A 19,877-nucleotide genomic window follows, 5' to 3' on the forward strand; every position below is an offset into this window, starting at 1 on the left:
GTTGACATTAAGTTCTAAAGTAAACTCTAGTAAGTCAGTTACAAACTGTTGTTGATTTATTCCACCATATGGATAATAGAGAACCATCATTTTAGTTGTGGATGAAGGCCAGTAGCAGGATACTTATTTCACCTGCAGAACAAAACTCTTCTAACTATTTACTAGCTTCTAACCTTTTCTTTGGCTTCATGTACACATAGTCTACTTTGACCGCTGGCCATAGGAAAATGCAGCAAAACGTTCCTATCCTGAACACGATTCATCCGCATTTTGATTTACTAAAGGCAAGTGCAGTTGCAAAATGAGCTGTAAATGAGCAGAAGTTCTCCTGACTTCCATCATCCAATCATGTGCAAGCAAAAATGCATTTTTTTTTCTTTTCCTTGCATGTGATTGGGTATTCTTTGCAAAGTGAGCTTTTACCTCATTTACTAAGCTCTAGGACAACTGCAGTTGCAGAGTGCAACTGCACTTTTCAAAGTGCACAGTGTTTCTGCCTTTACTAAATCAACCCCATAGGCTTTTATGGAGTTAAGTTTAGGATCTTTGGCAAAAAAAAAATGACAAAAGCTGTAGTGTACATGAAGCTTAATACTGAGAGCAGAGCTAACAGATCTTATTGATGTGTATCCTTGCTAATATCTCCTGGGTCAAGGTTTAGTGACAGCAACTCAGTTTGTACAAGAATGTTTTTTTTAGATTAGTAGTGCTTCTCAAAGTCAGATTAGTTAGTTCTATCTAAGTCTGTGCAATTGCCAAGTATTATACCTGTTGTTAAAAGCTTGTCAGTCTCCTACCATTCTTCTTTGTAATAATTTATAATATATTTGTATACTGTGAAAATGCTCAGTTTATATGGTTAGGGCAAGTATAGATGAGTTCTGGGTGTCCATGAAAAAGTTCTTCCAAATCCATTAATTTAGTGTTCTGCAAATTGTAGAAGTTCATGGAAAAAAACTAGTATCACATCGCACCATGAATACCATGTTCAGATGTTCAGACGGAACTGCTCTTCTTAGTATATGCGGGCATTCATTTTCGTATGAGTATAAAAGCATTTTATATCAGCCACAAAGTAGGGATGTAGATGGGCCTTTGAGGGTATGCAGAAAGGCATCCAATCAGCACAATTCCAGCAGACTGACAAAAGGCTAAGGGAATAGGTCAGCAGTCAGAGGAGTTGTACAATGACACTAACATGAACAGAGTGCTGTAGGTAGCATGATGTTGAAACTTCAAACGGGAAGACCCAGAATTGTCATACGAGGGTTCTTCAAAAAGTCTCCACGCTTTAGTAAAAAAATAGTCTCTTATATTGTGCAAGACTGTGTGCTGCAGACACCAATCTTTTTAACTATTGATTGATAGATGTACAATACATCTATCTCAGAGATTATTTTAGTAATTCTTCAAATCATCACAGAAGGCTGGGTGACGTCATTTGAGTTCAAGACTGTAGCTCCACTGTGACAGCTTGAGGTTCCATGAAGTCTTGATGATACGAATGAGGAGCTGTAGACAGATGCCAGACATCCAGTGATTTGAAAGGGTAAACCCAATGCTTGAGACTGTGTGGCAGACGTGTTACACGCAGGCACCACTCTTTCTAACCAGCAACTGATTTTTTTATATTTCTGCTATGGTTGCTTCTATGATGTCAATCTTGTCTTTGCTGTATGTGGGTTAGTTTAGAAGTGTGACTAACTTGCTTAGTAAAAAAAAGAATATGACAAGAATCACTTAACCTGTGCAGTTTGACCTACTGGCTTTGTGAATTCAGGGCGAGGTCAGCAGTGCGTGTTCCAAATATTTCCAGTTGTACTTGTACAGATTTAAGGAATATGCTGATGCGTGATGGGCAAGTGATCTAATAAGTTGAAAGAAAACAGTTTAACCTAGCTGTCATGTCACCCCTGACGCCTGCTTTAAAAATGCAGTTAAGAAAGTGTTTTGCAACCTTTGTGAAGCTTCTGTAACATGATATATTTTGTGGCAGGACGATTCCACCATTTGTTTCGAATATACTTCCGTTCTCAAATGACTATGTTGGTAGAATGCTGGGGGTTGTCATACCTGTAGCACTCAAATAAGAAGAGATCTGTTAAGAGCCATAAAACAGCCTTGTTTTACTTACCACATTCCACCATATTATATGGATGCTTAAGGGCAAATGCATTAAGGCAATGCACTTTTTTTAACATTGACTTTTTAAATCAGATTTTATCTTTATTTTTTTTTTTTGATACCACAACAACATATACACAAACATAACATTGTAATCAAAACACAAAAAACATACACATAGCAAAAAAAAAAAAAGGGGGGGGGGGCAATTGTAACCTACCCCTTTTCCCACTCCTTCCACTGTCAAGTCAATACACAATCCTTTTAGCCTATAAATAAAAACTGTTTTTCTTTTTCCATGCATCTATATTCTGGCAAAGGTAACTCCTAACTCAGTCCTGTATCCATATGGTCAAGCCATGGCTTCCAAATAGTATCAAACCTCTTAGATAAATTCCTCATACTTTTCAGAGGTGGTACAAAATGAACCTCTTTATGCTGTCCATAATACTCAGTACTACACAGTTGTTTATGGAACCTGGATGCGTGAAATGTAATATACTTGTGCAAAATTATAGCAGAAACACCCACATCCCTTCCTGTTACACAGTTACAAAAAAAATTAAAGCTTAAAAAAAGGAAATACCATGTTTTTTTTCCAAACTTCATATGCTCAGACCTTGCCTATGCATAGGTGATGTATCCAGACCTTGAGCATTTGCAGAGACATGCCTTGGTTCTCTGCAGGAGCCACTGCAGCATTTATGTGCATGCTTGAGATCCTGAAAACTGACTCCTGGGATGTCTACATCTCATGCATGCGCAGAAATGCTGCAGAGTCTCTGCCATTCTACTGACAGAGCTCCATGGCATGTTTGCGCACCTGGCAAAGATCCCTGCGGAGTGTCGAGGCAAGATGACAGCTTTGGAGAAGAGCAGTGTAGGAAGAACTTTGCCTGCAAGCAAGTCTACGCGGGATACCATGGACTAGTACATGGAACAAGGGACAAGTGGGTACAGGGAACAGGGACAAGTGTTTTATAGGTATAGGTAGAATGGAGTTATTCTTTAAAGCCAAAACATTTCTGTGTTATGCTAAATGTATTCAACATTTATAATACTTTACCTTGCAAAAAAATAAAAATGCTCAACTGTTCGTAAACAGGAGGTGCCTGTAGATTTTAGGTAATCTAAATGTTTTTAAATAGTAGAAAACACATTTAGCTTAACTGTTGTTGGGGTGCCAAGCAATCGGCCATTTTTAATTTTTTGGGGGATGATCGCTATTGTTTCTGCCAAGATAAGTTTTGTCCTAGATGTCTGCAGTTGTCCATTATTAACATTGATTAGCTTATTCAGGCAATAGGAGTGTATATGCTAAACAAAAGATATTTTTCAAAAATGATTGTTCAGCAAACAGACCTTTTGAGCATGTTTGAACAGCTCCTAGTGTTTTTTCGTTCCTTCTAAGGACTAGCTTTATGAAAAAAAATACACATTGTAAAAAATTACCCAATTTTTTTAGCCTATATAGCTGTTATAAATGTTCCAACTGTGTTCAGCTAGGAGAAAGAATGTGAATAAAAACATGATATAATCAGCCTAACCTGGATTCTGCTTGCATAGCGATAAAACAATTATAAGCAAACTTCAAGAGAATTTACAGCTGTTTACAATTAAAAACATCAAACAAAAATGAAAAAAAAAAATTGAAAACACAGATTTTGTTTAATTAAACAATTGTTATTGAGAAAAAGGCAATTTGAGGCAACACTTCATAAAACAAAGTAATTAGTAATGTGTGTATAATGTTTTCTAACATCAGTAAGTAAAAACAGCATTATCTATTGTAATAAAGACAACTATGCTAAAGCATGTTTTTTTACCTTAATGCATTAAGGTAAAACACCTTTTATGTGCAGACCCCCCCTCCCCCCTGCTAAATACTTACCTGAGCCTGATCTCAGGCCAGCGCTGTGCCAGAGAACAGTGACCCTACTCTCTCTCTTTCTCCTCATTGGACTCAGTGAGAGCAGCCTTATCCATTGGCTCCTGCTTCTGTTAAATCCAGTGGTGGCTGAGCCGTATAGTGTTTGTCAATTACAGCACATCGTGCAGCTCAGAATCGAGCCTGCACTACTGCACCCCTAGCAAGCGGCTTGCGGGGGGGGTACTCAGCAGGGGGGAGGAGCCAGGAGTGTTGGCAGGGGACCCCAGAAGAGGAGAATCGGGGCTGCTCTGTACAAAACCATTGCACAGAGCAGGTAAGTGTAACTAGTTTGTTATTAAAAAAAAGATCCTTTACAATCACTTCAACTACACGTAACATTGCCTAGTGAAAAAAAACTTAATGGTACTCTTATATGCCTTGCTGACACAGGCTTCAGCATGTATAGGGGCATTGTGTAGAGCAATGTTTCTCAACTTCAGTCCTCAAGTACCGCCAATAGGTTATGTTTTCAGGCTTTGCATTAATTTGCACAGGTGATTTGATCATTTTCACTGCCTTAGTAATTACCACAGCCATTTCATCTGAGGAAATACTGAAAACATGACCCGTTGGGGGTACTTGATGACTGAAGTTGAGAAACATTGGTGTACAGCAAGCTGTGGACAATCATTTGAAGAGCTTTTGACAAGCTTATGAATCCTTTAAACTACCATTCTGCTCTACTTTAGGGTGTTAAACTCAGATCTTATTGAGAATACTGGATTATAACTTTAAAGCCCAACTCTGTGCTGCTTTAAATTTGTCTATGCAGTGAGATCCCCTTTGCATTGCATGTGTTAATGTAGTAATAAACCTTCAATTATTCCTTATTACCTCTATTTCTACCTTATTAGTTGTATTTTCAATTTTTTTTTTGTAATTTTACCCCAAAATGTATTTTTTTTAAACCACTTAAATATTTGATGGATAAAATAGTTCACAGAATTTATTACACCCCAGCGCGGTTAGCGTTGATTCATACTTCCACTTTGGCGGAATGTAGGAGATGTACAACCTCACCAGCTGATTTTGACCACATTTTTTGGCATTGTACAGTGATAACACATTTTTGGTTGGAGGTCCTGCATACGCTGCAGGAGCTCCTATTGGTGCCGGTTCCCCTGACCATTCCATTCTGTCTTCTGGGGTTGGTGGAGTAATTGGTACCAAAAGAGGGCAGAAAGGAAATTTTTAGCTATTGCATTATTTTATGGCCAAAAAGCAACTGTTTTATATTGAAAAAAAACAGAGGCATTTTGGAAGGGTATGGTCAATAAATCATTACCTTTCTACAAGACAGCATATGCAACCCGGGGTTGTCAGCGCAAATTTGATAAGGTTTGGCAGGGGTGGCTGGCAGATTTGTCTACTGACGGATGAAGTATTATCTAGCTCCTGGGAGGGGTTTGAAATAAAGGAGATACTATGTAGCAATTGCACCTGATAGGTAATGTAGATGGTAATTAGGGATTGCCTTCATCGAGATATTGGTGGTAGGTGGAAAGGTCTCTATCCTACTGTGAAAGAAAAAACAGAAAAGTGCCTCTGAGTGCAAGGTTTAATGTTACAGTAATATGTTATCCAACACATAAAAGTAAGGGATGACAGGCTCATGGAAGGTGAGATCCCCCAGGTTGGTCTCCAACGTCTCTGGCGTGTCCTGTGTGAGTGGAATGTCCAGCTGTGGTGATCGCAATGACCCTGGAGGAAGCCAGTTAATCCTCTCTTTGGCTGGAGGAAATGGAAGTATTTGGCTCTTTGAGCAAGCCAGTGAGTGTGTGATGTCACAGAGGTATGGCAGAACACGTGTTTCTCCTATCCCCCGATAATGTCACACACTCACTGGCTTACTCACAGAGCCGAATGCTTCCATCTTCCTCCTGGGTCATCACAGTTACTGCAGCTGGACATTCCACTTACACAGGACACGCCAGAGACATTGGAGACCAACCTGGGAGACCTCATCTTCTATGAGCCTGTCATCCCTTACTTTTATGTAAGTGTTGGTTAACATATTACTGTAACATTAAACCTTGCACTCAGAGGCACTTTTCTGTTTTTTCTTGTGTTGTCTACCAGAGCTGGCTTCGCTCACGTGAAAAACTGTGCCCTCAGTGCTGGTCTTATCCCTGAGATGTCATAACATCCACTTTTAAGGAAATATCGTCTCAAATCTACCTGGATATTTTTTTTAATCCCTACCCTTTGGTCCTATTTTCACCAATTGTTTCCACTTTAGTTGTACTTTCCCACCTGTATCCTGAGTGCTAGCATTTGTATATTTTCATCCTACTGTGTGGGGAAGGGCGTATTGCACAGAGGGGTGGGAAGAGGGTGGGGTGGTGGGGACGAAAGTCAGTTGTTTATGTATAGTTAGTCCTTGTGACCTTTTGAGCCTGGGTAAGCCCGTTAGGCTCTGTGTTGTATGCATTATTTCTTTTCTTTTAATAAGAATAAAAAATATTTGATGGATGCTGACACTACATGGGTACTTTTGAAAGCAGTCCAGAGTTGGGCTTTAAACAAGCTGCTAGCACATTCCTTCAGCACGACTTGAGGTTTGAAAGCCTGCTACTTGTTTAAAGTGACAGCACTCTTGAGATCTGTATTCAACATTTCCATTGCCAGTTCTTTAAAGGATAAGATCACCTTATGTTACATATTACACCAATTTTAGGATCTTCCCCCCACACCCACTGTCACATTTTAAAAAGAGCACAGCCATGCGGGTCTCAGCCCACACTGCCGTGTCATACATTTATAGTGATCTATGAATGAATGAACTACAACTACCGTCTGCCACTGTGGCAGATAGCTTGTAGCTCTCAATGAACTGCAAGGACGCCGGTGAGTAGTCTTGTAGTTCATTGCTCTTCCTGCTCCCCAGTAACTGTGTGTACAGGAGGTATGGGCAGACAGCTATAGTAAGAGTCTGCAGGAGCCTGACATTGCTCCTGTGAATCCAGGAAAAAAATGCAAATGTTTTACCTGCAAAAATATGCACATTTACTATTATTTTTGTAAAAGATGAACTTAGCCTTTAAAGGCATCAGCAATGCAGCTTGAAGCTTGCTTGAAGCTTGCTTCAAAGCTTTGCAATCATTTTCTGCTCTTACACAAGGTAAAGCCTGTGTGAAAAAGGCCTTATAATGTTACTAATCACTGCAACTATGCTTGAAACATTTGCATTTTAGTGTGGTTGTTAAAAAATCCTTCTTGCTAGATCTTAGTTTTTTCCAAGTTAAACACGCCTTATATAGGGATGACCATTCATTTAAAATGTGTCCAAAAATGCATCATACTTCTACTGTATGAAAAATGCAAAAGTGTAAATGTAAACTCTCCAAATTATTAGGGATGAATTTTACACCAACATAAAATGCTTATCAAAGTCCAGCTGAAACATTTAAAAAACCAGAGCACTGGTTGTGGGATATATTTATTTCTGTCAATGTTTTCTTCTTATCAATGATAATATTACATAAGTAAATGTAACGCCCATTTTCTCTCTCATTTTTAGGTTGGAAATCTCCCAAGTGATTACATTATGCATGTAAACAATATCTCCAGAAGTAGCTTGGTAAGATTTGTGTATTTATATTTATAGATGGATGTGTGTACATGTGAGTAATATACAACTCCAATATACATTTTTATTGGGCAATGTTGCATTGTATCATATCTGAATGTGTGATAAATGTGAAGTGTGTTTAGGAGAAATATTTAGTAGTATGAAAGCTACCAATACTGACCTTCTTAAAATGCTAGTTAACTGTCTGTGATTTTGATCCAGTGGGTAGCAGTTATAGAACAAACACATAGAGCGAGCTAATGACCATATACTGTATAATGCCTGTGTATAGAGTTCAGCAGAAACAACGTTAAGGCCTAAAAATGAATACTCTAGTTTAAAATTTTGCTGAGATCCAATCACTCTGTGCAGCACCTCTAGGAGACTGCAAAATCTCTAGGAGTACAAATTAAGATAGCAGAGGGCACGATCTAAGTGTAATAAGCATAGTACATTTGTTATAAAACCAGTAAATTGGCAACTCACATACAGCCAGTAAAAGTTTGTTTATCATCAAAGTCAGTCATGAGTGGTGTAGGCCTCAGCACAGTAGTGAGCCAGATTCAAGTCCAGGATAAAGTATGCAGGACTGTCAGTGAGGTATACAGTACCTGTTAGTCTGACACCCTCTGGTGTTCCCTTGGCCTAAGTGTAGCATATAATGGCATAGTGAACGCACACAGTAGGCAACTCAGATTGGTGGAAGAATCAGTTTGTATCAAATAGTCCAAATCTAGAGTTCTATAGTATCTGTAGCCCTGCAGGGGCTGTGAGTGTACCTAGGGGACAGCCCTGCATGTTATATCCTGGACTAGAATCTGGCTTACTACTGTGCTGACTTTGATGATAAGCAAATTTTTACTGACTCTATGTGAGTTGACAATTTACTTTTTTTCTTTAATAATAAATGAACCCTGCTTACTACCCTCATATCGCACATTCTGCTATTTTTATTATGCTTATCCAATAGACCTATCGGAATAATTTCCATGAAAAAAAGTGTGCAGATTAGAATGTCACCTGCTGTTTCTTAAGCAGTTGTTGATTTGTACAGTGCCAAATTAAAAAAAAAAGTCTTTCTTTCCTGTCTCAGCAGAACCCCCAAAATAACAAGAGATTTGGCATCACCCTAAAACTGCAGTGGAATTTTAAAGAGATAGTTTAAATATATACACTGCATTTTGTATTTTTTCAATGCTTAAATCCACTTTCTGAGTGAACGGCTGTTGCCTTAAAGCTTACACTAGAGGAATTTTGTTTAAAAATTTTCAACTGTTTGATTTTCAAACCATTAGTGGGGTCAAAACAATGATCATTTTCCACTGCAATGTTGAGAAACTTTGATGAGTCAGATGAATATTCTTATGAACGTTTGTTAGAAAATCTACTAGTGTATGGTCAGCTTTAGTAAATAGACCCCATTATTTCCTTTTTGATTGGCTTGTGCGTCTTTGATGGGCAGCGTTCAGCTGAAATAATGCACTGACAATTGTTAGCCAATGTGACAGAAATGCATATGTCTTTGATGCAGACAACACCTTTTATTACTTTAGTTCTAGCAGAAGATCTGAAAGGCACATACTCATTCCCTGTGTATATGAGTAGCACAAGGAAACCTTACCCTTGATACCTATTGAGTTCAAAGGTAATAAGGAAGTGGGTTAAGCCCACCAGGGAATATTCAGTGACATGTATGCTGTTTCACTGATCTCTTTAGTAATGCAATGTAGAGACAGACACACTTTGGAGAATTAGTGAAGGTACAATAGGTCAAAAGTTAGCAAAACTCTGGAATTCAAGTGGAACAGATAACATCATCAGAGCTTTTGGCCTTCTTGTCACGAGAATGTTACATAGGGGTACACTCTGAAACATTCTTTCTTGGTGTTTTTGTTTTTTTTAAGGAAAAATATCCCATTTTCAGTATATCTTTAAAAATCTGTTGTTTCCGAGGCAAAGCAACAGGTTTACATAACTGCTGCCCTCCCTAGCTTATAGTAGTCACTTTTTATGTGATACTCTGCAATTAGGAGTGAGGGGGGAAAGCAATGTTTTAAGGCAGGATATAGATGATGTGATTTTCTTTCCTGCAACCACAGATTTGAACCATCTATGGCTGGCTTAAGTTCAAAGTCAGCACTTGCAACTTTTAACAGCGGCGGGGACCAGATATAGTAAATGCAGGGTCCTGGGTTTAGTAACACTTTAAGTGGCCAGTGAGCACCAACCAGCACTGTCTCCAGCTGCTCCCCATATTTGTACATAGGTATTTCTCTTCACTCCTGGAAGGCTGATTCAGCAGCAGGAGAGAGAAAGAAAGGTGCAAATGTTAAGATGAAGGGGATAATTAAGTGAACCTGTTGCTTTGCCCCACAAAGCATAGGTTCACTTTAAGCCTTAATCATTAACTTGACCCTGTGCAAAGTTGATGTAGAAATGTTTAGACCTTTAGAAAACCTCTTTTTCATCTTTGATGAATACAGGACTTCCCCAGAAATAGTGACGTAAAATACCAGCTTACCTTTGCACCGTCACTAAAAAAACAACAGCAAACAGATAAAAAATTTCCAAGCGGTTGGTTAAAGGTCTAATCCATAGAAACCCTCTTTTGTAGCTGTCTGTAACATTGATTCTTTAGGCCTTCTACACAGTGGCTTCGGATTGGTGTGCTTACAAATGCAATGATGCAGTTAGCTTGTATTGAACTGAACAGCTCAATGTACACAATTCACAATTCTGCAGCCAACACCTGCTTGTATGAACTCTTAGGATCCATAAGTAAACAGATTAATCACGTAGGAAATATGACAATTTATGCTTCCTCTTATAACTGCAAGCATTTAACAAAATAATTTGGCTGTACAGACAAGTGTTTGTTGCTTTATAGACACTTCTAGCATATTGTGCAACAGCGCGTTAAACTTGAATGTAAAAAGTCACTAGCGTACAGATGGACTGTTTTTAAGAAAGGCAAGTAAGTGTCCACACTAATTATATGCCTTCTGCACTCTGTACAAATAGTTCTTTGTGTTTTTTTAGCTAAATACTTTACGTGCATATCTTTCAAACATCGCCTGCAGGAGTGGGGCATCATTCAAAGCTTTGCTACAGACAATTTGCTGTCCAAATAGCTGGGGGAGACAGTATTAAAAGCATGACCAAAACTCAAATTCTTATGCCCTGTACACACGATCGGACATTCCAACAACAAAATCCATTAATTTTTTCCGACCAATGTTGGCTCAAACTTGTCTTGCATACACACGGTCACACAAATCTTGTCGGAAATTTCAAATGTCAAGAACACGGTGATATACAACGCGTACGACGAGCCGAGAAAAATGAAGTTCAATAGCCAGTGTGGCTCTTCTGCTTGATTCCGAGTATGCGTGGAACTTTGTGCGTCAGAATTGTGTACACACGATTGGAATTTACGACAACAGATTTTGTTGTCGGAAAATTTGAGATCCAGATCTCAAATTTTGTGTGATGGAAATTCAGATGGAAAATGTCCGATGGTGCCTACACACGGTCGGAATTTCCGACAATAAGCTCCCATCGAACATTTTCCGTCGGAAAATCCGACCGTGTGTATGGAGCATACCATGCAAAATTAAAAAAGGCAGAAATGTTTTTGGAGTTTCTTCTTATAAAAACCCCATGGCAGGATAGTGTGCAGGAGATCTGTGTGCAGTAGATATAAAAAGGTTTGCTTGTCTTTATTGGTAATACCTAGTACTATTATATAAAAAATGTGTATTTCACATTAAATAGTGCCTGGGCTACATAAATACCAGGTTCAGTAAAACAGCAGTAAAAATTATATGAACACATTTTAATGCACTTTCCAAAAACTCCACCAAGGAACTTGTTCTGTAGAAATCTGGACATACTGTCTATGCTAGAGCTCATTTCTTTCCTAACATAGAAATTGTCTATAATTGTAACTAATTTACTCCCATTCCTAAGTAAAGGACAGCATTTCTGTATGATAAATTGTATAACTAGAAATACTAGTTCATCAGTTTGTTGGACTAATTAAAATGGAACACTGCAACATTCCTATTCAATTGTACCCACATCCTGAAATTCCAATTCTCCGCAATATGGGTTTGTTTTGTAAAACAAATAATGATGATACTTAAAACAGAATTGTCCACAATATTTAAACTATACATCACAACTCTGGAAATGTAAGGCACGCTGTAGACTGAAAAAATTACAGTAAAAATCTGGTTCTAGTTATATACAGTATGAGAGCCAGTTCATGTTATGCACGACCGGACTATTCCATCAGAATAGACTCAGACGGTCCTTCCGACAGAGTTCCGCTGAAATGGACTTGCCTACACACTATCACACCAAAGTCTGATTGTTTAGAACGCAATGACTTACGACGGGACTAGAAAAAGGAAGTTCAATAGCCAGTAGCCAATAGCTGCCCTTGCGTCGTTTTTGGTCCGTCGGAATAGCATACAGACGAGCGGTTTTCCCGATAGGAACTGATTCCGTCGTAAAGATTTGAAACATGTTCTATTTCTAGGTCCATCAGAATTTTAGAAAGAAAAAGTCAGATGAAGCCCACACACGATCGGAATGTCCGACGGAATGACTCCTGTCGGACCTTTTCTGCCGGAAAGTCTGGTCGTGTGTACGCGGCATAACTGTTTACATTTAACAAATATCTGTACACCTGAACGTAAATCCTTCTACAAGAATTTTGATCCCTTCCCCAATTGAAAACATTTATATAATTCAAATTTTTGCACATAAACCTGGTTCCAATAGGTCAGAAACTGGTTGATCTTTTGTTAAGTAATTGTTTTGACCAGTCATACATTTTCTGCAGCAATCTACTTCAGCGTAAAGTGAATCTTCACCCTGCCACCCCACCTAAATTTTTTTTTAACCCATGCTTGGTTGCGGGTCTTACACAGTTAAGATACTCACCCATCCAGTGGATCCAGCTTTGTCCTGCTGAGATCCATCTTCTTGCTTGACGTCATCAGGAAGCTGCTGGCTCTTCCGGTTCCAGCTAGCAGCTCTCCTGATGATGAGCCGCTAGGCCCACCCCCCTCCTCCTTTCTCAATGAAGGACTATGCCTCCTGTATATATCCCATTAGGCACAGCAGGCAAACTGCATGTCGTTCACCTAGGCAAGTTATGTGCATTGGGGGCACTCCCGCTGCCTCAGCAATACAATGCATTAGGAAAAAAATGTTTAGGCTTTTGAACCACTTTAAAACTTGGTCACCAGCCTGCCCCAGAACTCTGATTGGGATGGGTGTCACCACTGTACAGTGCAGTAGAGACTCAATAGTTTAAAGTGCTAACCCTCCTTTTTCCAATGTGAATCCCACTTATCAGGAGACTACAGAAGGCTGATTTTAAGACTCAGGAAATTATGGCAATTTCATTTAAAAAATAAATTATTTGTAATGATTTGTATTGGCTACAGAACTAGATTAAATGGTGCTTTATATCTATCTGGAGATTAACTTTAAATATGCAATTTGTGCTAGAAAGAAAGGTTAATTTGAGGACACATTGAGGACGTTATGCTGCAACAGAAGACATCTGATGAATTTGGCTTGAGGATACTTATGTCACCTAAACACAGACAGAGAGCAACTTTTTTCTAATATCAAATGGCAGAAATAAGCTTTCTGAACTTGGTTGGGTGTTGCTATATAACATTGATTCTCCAATCATTTGAACCATGTGTTCATAGTGTCATTGTTCTGCTAATTCAGGAAAATCTGTTATACCATACTGTGCAAAAGTTTTAGGCAGTTGTGAAGAAATGTAAGTAAGAATGCATTCAAAAATATATATTTTAATTGTATATTTTATATTAATTTACAAAATGCAAAGTGAGTGAACGAAGAAACATTTTCATCAAATCAATATTTGATGTCACTACCCTTTGGCTTCAAACCAGCATCAATTCTTACACTTGCATACTTTGTGCACTTGCACAAAAGCAGGACATTTGTAGGATTGGAGTCGGGTGAATGATTAACCAATTATACTAAGAAAGTGGTAATGATCATCAATTTCATATGTAGGTTGAAAAACAGTCATTAACTGAAACAGAAACGGCTGTATAGGAGGCTTAAAACTGGGTGAGGAACAGCCTAACTCTGCTACTAAGGTGAGGTTGTGAAAAACTGTTAAATGCCACGGGTCATATACCATGGAAAGACTTAGCACAACAAGAAAGATCTCTTCCAGGCAAAGATTTCAAAGCAGGGTTTCAAGATGTGCTGTTTCAAGCTCTTTTGAAGAAGCAGGCAAAGTAGAGGACTGTAGACTCAGTGATCAGCCAAGGAAACTTAATTCAGCAGATGAAAGACACATCATGCTTACTTCCCTTTGACATCGGCCAACAGCACAGAACTGGTGAAAACTTTTGGGACCCAGGTACACCCATCTACTGTCCAGAAAACTCTGGCCAGAAGTGGTCTTTATAGAAGAATTACTGCCAAAAAGTCACACCTCCGGCGTGGAAACAAGGCTAAGCGACTCAAATATGCGCTAAAACATAGGAACTGAGGTGCAGAAAAATGATAGCAGGTGCTCTGGGTTGAGTCAAAATTTGAAATATTTGGTTCTAGCAGGAGGCAGTTTGTTGAAGGGTTGGAGAGTGGTACAATAATGAGTGCCTGCAGGCAACAGTGAAGCATAATGGAGGTTCCTTGCAAGTTTGGGTCTGCATTTCTGCAAATGGAGTTGGAGATTTGATCAGGATCAATGCTGAGAAATACAGACAGATACTTATCCATCATGCAATACCATCAAGGAGATTTGTGATTTGCCCTAAATTTATTCAGCAGCAAAACAGCAACCCCAAACATACAGCAAATGTTATTAAGAACTGTCTACAGCGTAAAGAAGAACAAGGAGTCCTGAAAGTGATGGTTTGGCCCCCACAGGGTCCTGATTTTAACATAAAGTCTGTCTGGGATTACTTGAAGAGACAGAGGGATATGAGGCAGCCTACATCCACAGAAGATCTGTGGTTAGTTCCCCAAGATGTTTTGAACAGCCTACTTGCCGAGTTCCTTCAAAAACTGTGTGCAAGTGTACCTAGAAGAATTGATGCTATTTTGCAGGCAAAGGGTCACACATCACATATTGATTTGATTTGGATTTCTCTTCTGTTAATTTACTTTCAATTTTGTTAATTGATAAAAATTAGATAACTCTTCTATTTCTGAAAGCAGTCTTAATTTACAGCATATTTTCACAACTGCCTAAAACTTTTGCACAGTAGTGTATGTCTGACAATTTGATTGTTTCTTTCTAAATTCTGTCAATTTTAGAAGATCATTCATCATCTCTGTATTTCACTCTGCACGTCCACAGTCATATGGAATGTTAAACAAATTTCAGATATTTGTGTTATCTTCAATGCATACCTTTCCGGTCAGTCCACGTACAATATTGCTGATAAATATTAAGCATTTGTTCTTCATTTGTTCAGATGCCCTTGGCACTTACATGCAGCAGTTGATTAACATTCAGTTTAAGGATCTCGCCCTGCCTTATAATTGTGCACTGCATCAATTTAGAAATATATTATAGTTTATTATTCAGTATTGTTTATTAGAAAAAAAATTGTTTCCAGGCATAATACATTTACGTTTACAATTTTTTGTTTAAGTGAATTGTAGTTTTACTTACAGTTTAGACTCGACCTTTGTAAAACAAAAGTACCCGTATTTTATAGTAGGAAAATGATTTTGTGAATGTGCTCTATAAAGTGTGCCTAATAATATAGACTTGCAGCTCTTGACAGAACACTTAAACGTTTTAGTTGCTATTACAAAGAATTTGTTTTAAAACCTCCTTAAAATGTACTTCATTTATTTTTATTTAGTTAGATAAATATGAAATATTACATAAGAATATTTCAAATCTGCTGCCAGAATAAACCCTAATGCCTAACCCAAACCCTAACCCACCTAACCCTAAGGTGAATAAACCCTAATGCCATCGGGGAGGTACCCTAATTTCAGTTAGACTGTAATGGTCAATATGTGATCAGGTAGTGCTGGACATTTTTAGAAAGATCAGAATTCTCCTCAACGCATAATCTTTGTTGTCCACATTATGAAATATACACTATATTGTCAAAAGCATTGGGACACCTGCCTTTACACGCACATGAACTTTAATGGCATCCCAGTCTTAGTCCGTAGGTTTCAATATTGAGTTGGCCCACCCTTTACAGCTTTAACAGCTTCAACTCTTCTGGGAAGGCTGTCCACAAGGTTTAGGAGTGTGTCTATGGGAATGTTTGACCATTCTTCCAGAAGTGCATTTGTGAGGTCAAGCACTGATGTAGAAGAGAGGGCCTGGCTCGCAGTCTCCACTCTAATTCATCCCAAAGGTGTTCTATCGCATTGAGGTCAGGACTCTGTGCAGGCAAGTTAAGTTCCTCCACCCCAAACTCGCTCATCCATATCTTTATGGAACTTGCTTTGTGCATTGGACATTTTGGAGAATTTCATGCTCCCAGCTTTCAGGGAACAGTTTGGGGATGGCTCCTTCCTATTCCAACATGACTCTGCACCAATGCACAAAGCAAGGTCCATAAAGACATGGATGAGCGAGTTTGGGGTGGAGGAACTTGACTAACCTGCACAGATTCCTGACCTCAACACGATAGAACACCTTTGGGATGAATTAGAGTGGAGACTGTGAGCCAGGCCTTCTTGTCCAACATCAGTGCCTGACCTCACAAATGCGCTTCTGGAAGAATGGTCGAACATTCCCATAGACACACTCTTAAACCTTGCGGACAGCCTTCTCAGAAGAGTTGAAGCTGTTATAGCTACAAAGGGTGGGCCAACGCAATATTGAACCCTACGGACTAAGAATGGGATGCCATTAATGTTCATGTGCTTGTAAAGGCAGGTGTCTCAATACTTTTGACAATATAGTGTGTAATTGTAAATTAAACCTGGTATGGAATTTTTCCAATGTTCTCAATATTCTGTTCTGCCTCTTCCAAAATGTGCTTAGTGGTCTCTTTTTTAAGCCCACCCACACCAATGCCTTTTTAACAAGTGTACACAAGTTAGCTATTTCTTTAAATGGTGCTTGTTCACATCCGTACAGTAAATATTTGATACATCTATGTGCATTGTATTTCCTATTGATGACAATGACAGTGCATGAATATGCATAATTGCTAATACTTGTAAAAATGCCTGACAACATACATGGAATGGTGTGACTCCACCTTTGCTTAGGATAGGAAGTGGTAAAATGTATTTATTTTGCCATCTGTGTCCGAATTACTTCCTTTCCAGTAGACACAATAGGAAGTGAAAATAATGTCCCCAAAGTAAGGGCAATTCTCTATTAGACAGTTGTTACTGAAACAAGTGCCTGTATTAGAAGAACTCCCTAGTGGCAGAGGTTCTTACCCTTCCCTACTTTATCCAAAAGGAAAACCATTTTATTCCCCCTGTACCATCTATTGTTTTGTATTTAAACACATGGTTTCTAGTAACACAAGCACATGCTCTTAAGCCCATTGGGCTAAGTGATGTCTTAAGGATATTAGACCATCATAATAAAATAATATGCTGAATTCACTACATTTTATAGGGTTGTTGAGAGTACATTATTTGTTTCAATTTCTGCCAGTACTTCTTTAGCTTAGTGCGAGATGTTTCTTATGCTAAAGGTCTTTAATTTACCAGAACCCAAAGGCTGAAGTTTTTTTTTTTTGTTTTTCTTAATAACTCTCAAGAGCTCTTTTGAATTGTATAACTGTGTAGAGTATTTTTATCCATGCAAAGATATCCACTTTCCCATCAAAATGGTTTTTGTGCACAAAACAATGAACATCTGTACTAAATAAAAAAAGTCCATATGGCAATTGTGTGGAAATATAATTTGGCATTTCTGACATAAAGCATTAAGTCATTTTCTTGTTAAAAATGTTCCCCTCTAGAGATTATTTTCTAATAAATGACCATGTTTTACAAGTATACAGAGATGTAACTATTTTGATGTTTGTATTTATTCATTGTTTTTTGTGTCTTTTAGTCAAAACACTGCTGGTTATATGTTATGGTATATGAAATGTCAGCACAGCTTACAGAACTTTCATCTAAACTCTCAAACACATCAGATAATTATCGTATGATATACAGACTTTCTCTTATATTTCGAGAAATCAGGACATGTATCCAGTCTTCTAAAGAACAGGTATTGTAGATATCAGCTCTTTGATAATAATAGTTTTCTCATTTATTTTAATATTTTCAGTTATTTGTAACTTGACATTTGTAAGTGTATATCCTTTACTTCAGTATTACAAAAGCATAACGTCATTATAATAAATTATGAGTTTGCACGTTCATATACTATTATTGCTAGTAGACAACACAAGTGATTTATCTTGTTATCATAAAAATAATAAAAATAAATAAATAAATAAAGATAAAAGAACTACAGCTACACAGTCTTCGCCACACCCCGCCTATATTAGTGTCAGAGACGCAGTGAGAATGAAAGAAGATTGTCTTATCTTCATTTACTAATGTTTAAATTGAATTAAATGCCCAAAGGCTTTTTTTAAATAAAAGCTCACTTTCCATAAACTTTGTATGATTTAATAAAGCACATTCTGTATTCAGGAATTTTTGCTAGGTTTTCAATTTACAAATAATACATTAAAGCTTATTCATTTTTTTTTTTTTGTTAACAACCAACTTCTAATAGTTCTAAAATAAGAGGAAAACATTAGTGTGTAAATGCCTCAGTCAAAAAGAAATAATGCTAGTGTAGGACAAAAATATATTTTCTTAAAAAAAAATCAAGAGCAAGTTAAAGGGCCTCCCACAGAGAACAGAATGTAGCTGCAGGCCAACACATAATTGCTGGAATAAGCAGAGCATTCTTTCATGCGTGTTCAAATAGGTGAAAGAACTTTATCCAGTGGCAAAAACATGGCCCCCCCGTCACGTATCCATTATATGAACACTGTATGTAAATATTTTGCATTCGTTCTGTAAATTACAAATGTTGAAAAACAGAATTACTGGCAGAGCTAGTGGTAGTTAGTCACATTCAACTGGACTTGTTCTGTAGACATTTCAAAGCTTATCCAATCAAGTTTTTCCGTTTTAAATGAGATCTTTCATAGACATAATCTCGGGCACTCATCAAGTGGATAAAGAGAATTCATAAGCAAGGTTCTTCAGTGTTAACTAGAATCAGGGCTGTGTGTTGAACAGTGGTTCTTCTATATACATTTTTTAATTAATAAAAACTTTACCAAAGAACCAAGTGTAATGTTATTTCCTTTTTTTGTTCTACCTTAACAGGACTTTGTACAAGAGTATTTAGAAAATGTTTCCAAAGAGATGTTATCCCCAAGGATTTTTTTTAATTTGGTTACTGAAACTATTTCAGTTTTCCAAGAAGTAAATAATACTCACTTTGATGATACGTGTATGGTACCTACAAGTGACCCTATGGCAGGTAAAGTTTTATATCACATGGCTTTGTTTACCGCATCTCCTATGTTAATATCTCCTATTTTACGAGTTCAAAATATAAAATTGTTTTTCTTCTTTTTAGGAGACTCCGTTACAAAAGGAAGCATACAGTATGCATCAAGTAAATTAAGAAATGGCAGCAAATCTGGTAAGTAGATTTAATGACTTATGTTCATGTGATAGTTGTTTTGATATAGATTGATTAAGCGGACCTTCAGTAATTTTATCAACTTTCCATCTATTAAATCTTTTGCCCTTGTTGTTTTAACTTTGGATAGTAAAACATTTTTTTCTGCCAGTAAATACCTTATACGTCCCACTTTCTGGTTAAAAGCCTAGGCTTATGATATCATGCACAGCTCTCTCTCTCACTCTTGGGAAAGTTTTCCATGGGGGGGGGGGGGGGGGAGTCACAAGAGGGCCAATGAGAGCTGCAGAGCAGGAGGTATGCCTCTGTGTGTCTGTGTAAATCCGGGAAGTGAACAGGCAGCAGCTTCAGCTGCCCATAGTTTAAAATGGATGCAGCCAGACTTAGTGGAGGGAGATTTCTGCAGCATATTTGGCAAGAAAAAAAATCACAGTATATATAAAATAATATGCAAAGTGGTTGGAGGGAAGCTTCAGAATGGGAAAGATGTTTTTATTACAAATTCTGGTGTCCGTTTATGAAGCAGTGATCAGCGGTGATCCCGAGGATCACCGCTGATCACAGTCCATAAACAGTTTATG

At 38.0% G+C, this 19,877-nt stretch overlaps 1 protein-coding gene across 1 annotated transcript in view; it reads left to right on the forward strand.

Moving 5' to 3' along the window:
- The window catches only part of KITLG (KIT ligand), a 90,196-nt gene that overhangs the window by 47,967 nt on the left and 22,352 nt on the right, over positions 1–19,877 (forward strand). The window contains exons 3-6 of the mRNA XM_073620202.1: positions 7,575–7,634; positions 17,692–17,853; positions 18,975–19,131; positions 19,231–19,296. Of these exons, the coding sequence (XP_073476303.1) occupies positions 7,575–7,634; positions 17,692–17,853; positions 18,975–19,131; positions 19,231–19,296 (445 nt within the window). The remainder of the gene's footprint in view (positions 1–7,574; positions 7,635–17,691; positions 17,854–18,974; positions 19,132–19,230; positions 19,297–19,877) is intronic.

The sequence above is a fragment of the Aquarana catesbeiana genome, linkage group LG03 (genome assembly GCF_042186555.1).
Source record: "Aquarana catesbeiana isolate 2022-GZ linkage group LG03, ASM4218655v1, whole genome shotgun sequence".
In the NCBI taxonomy this organism is placed as follows: domain Eukaryota; kingdom Metazoa; phylum Chordata; class Amphibia; order Anura; family Ranidae; genus Aquarana; species Aquarana catesbeiana.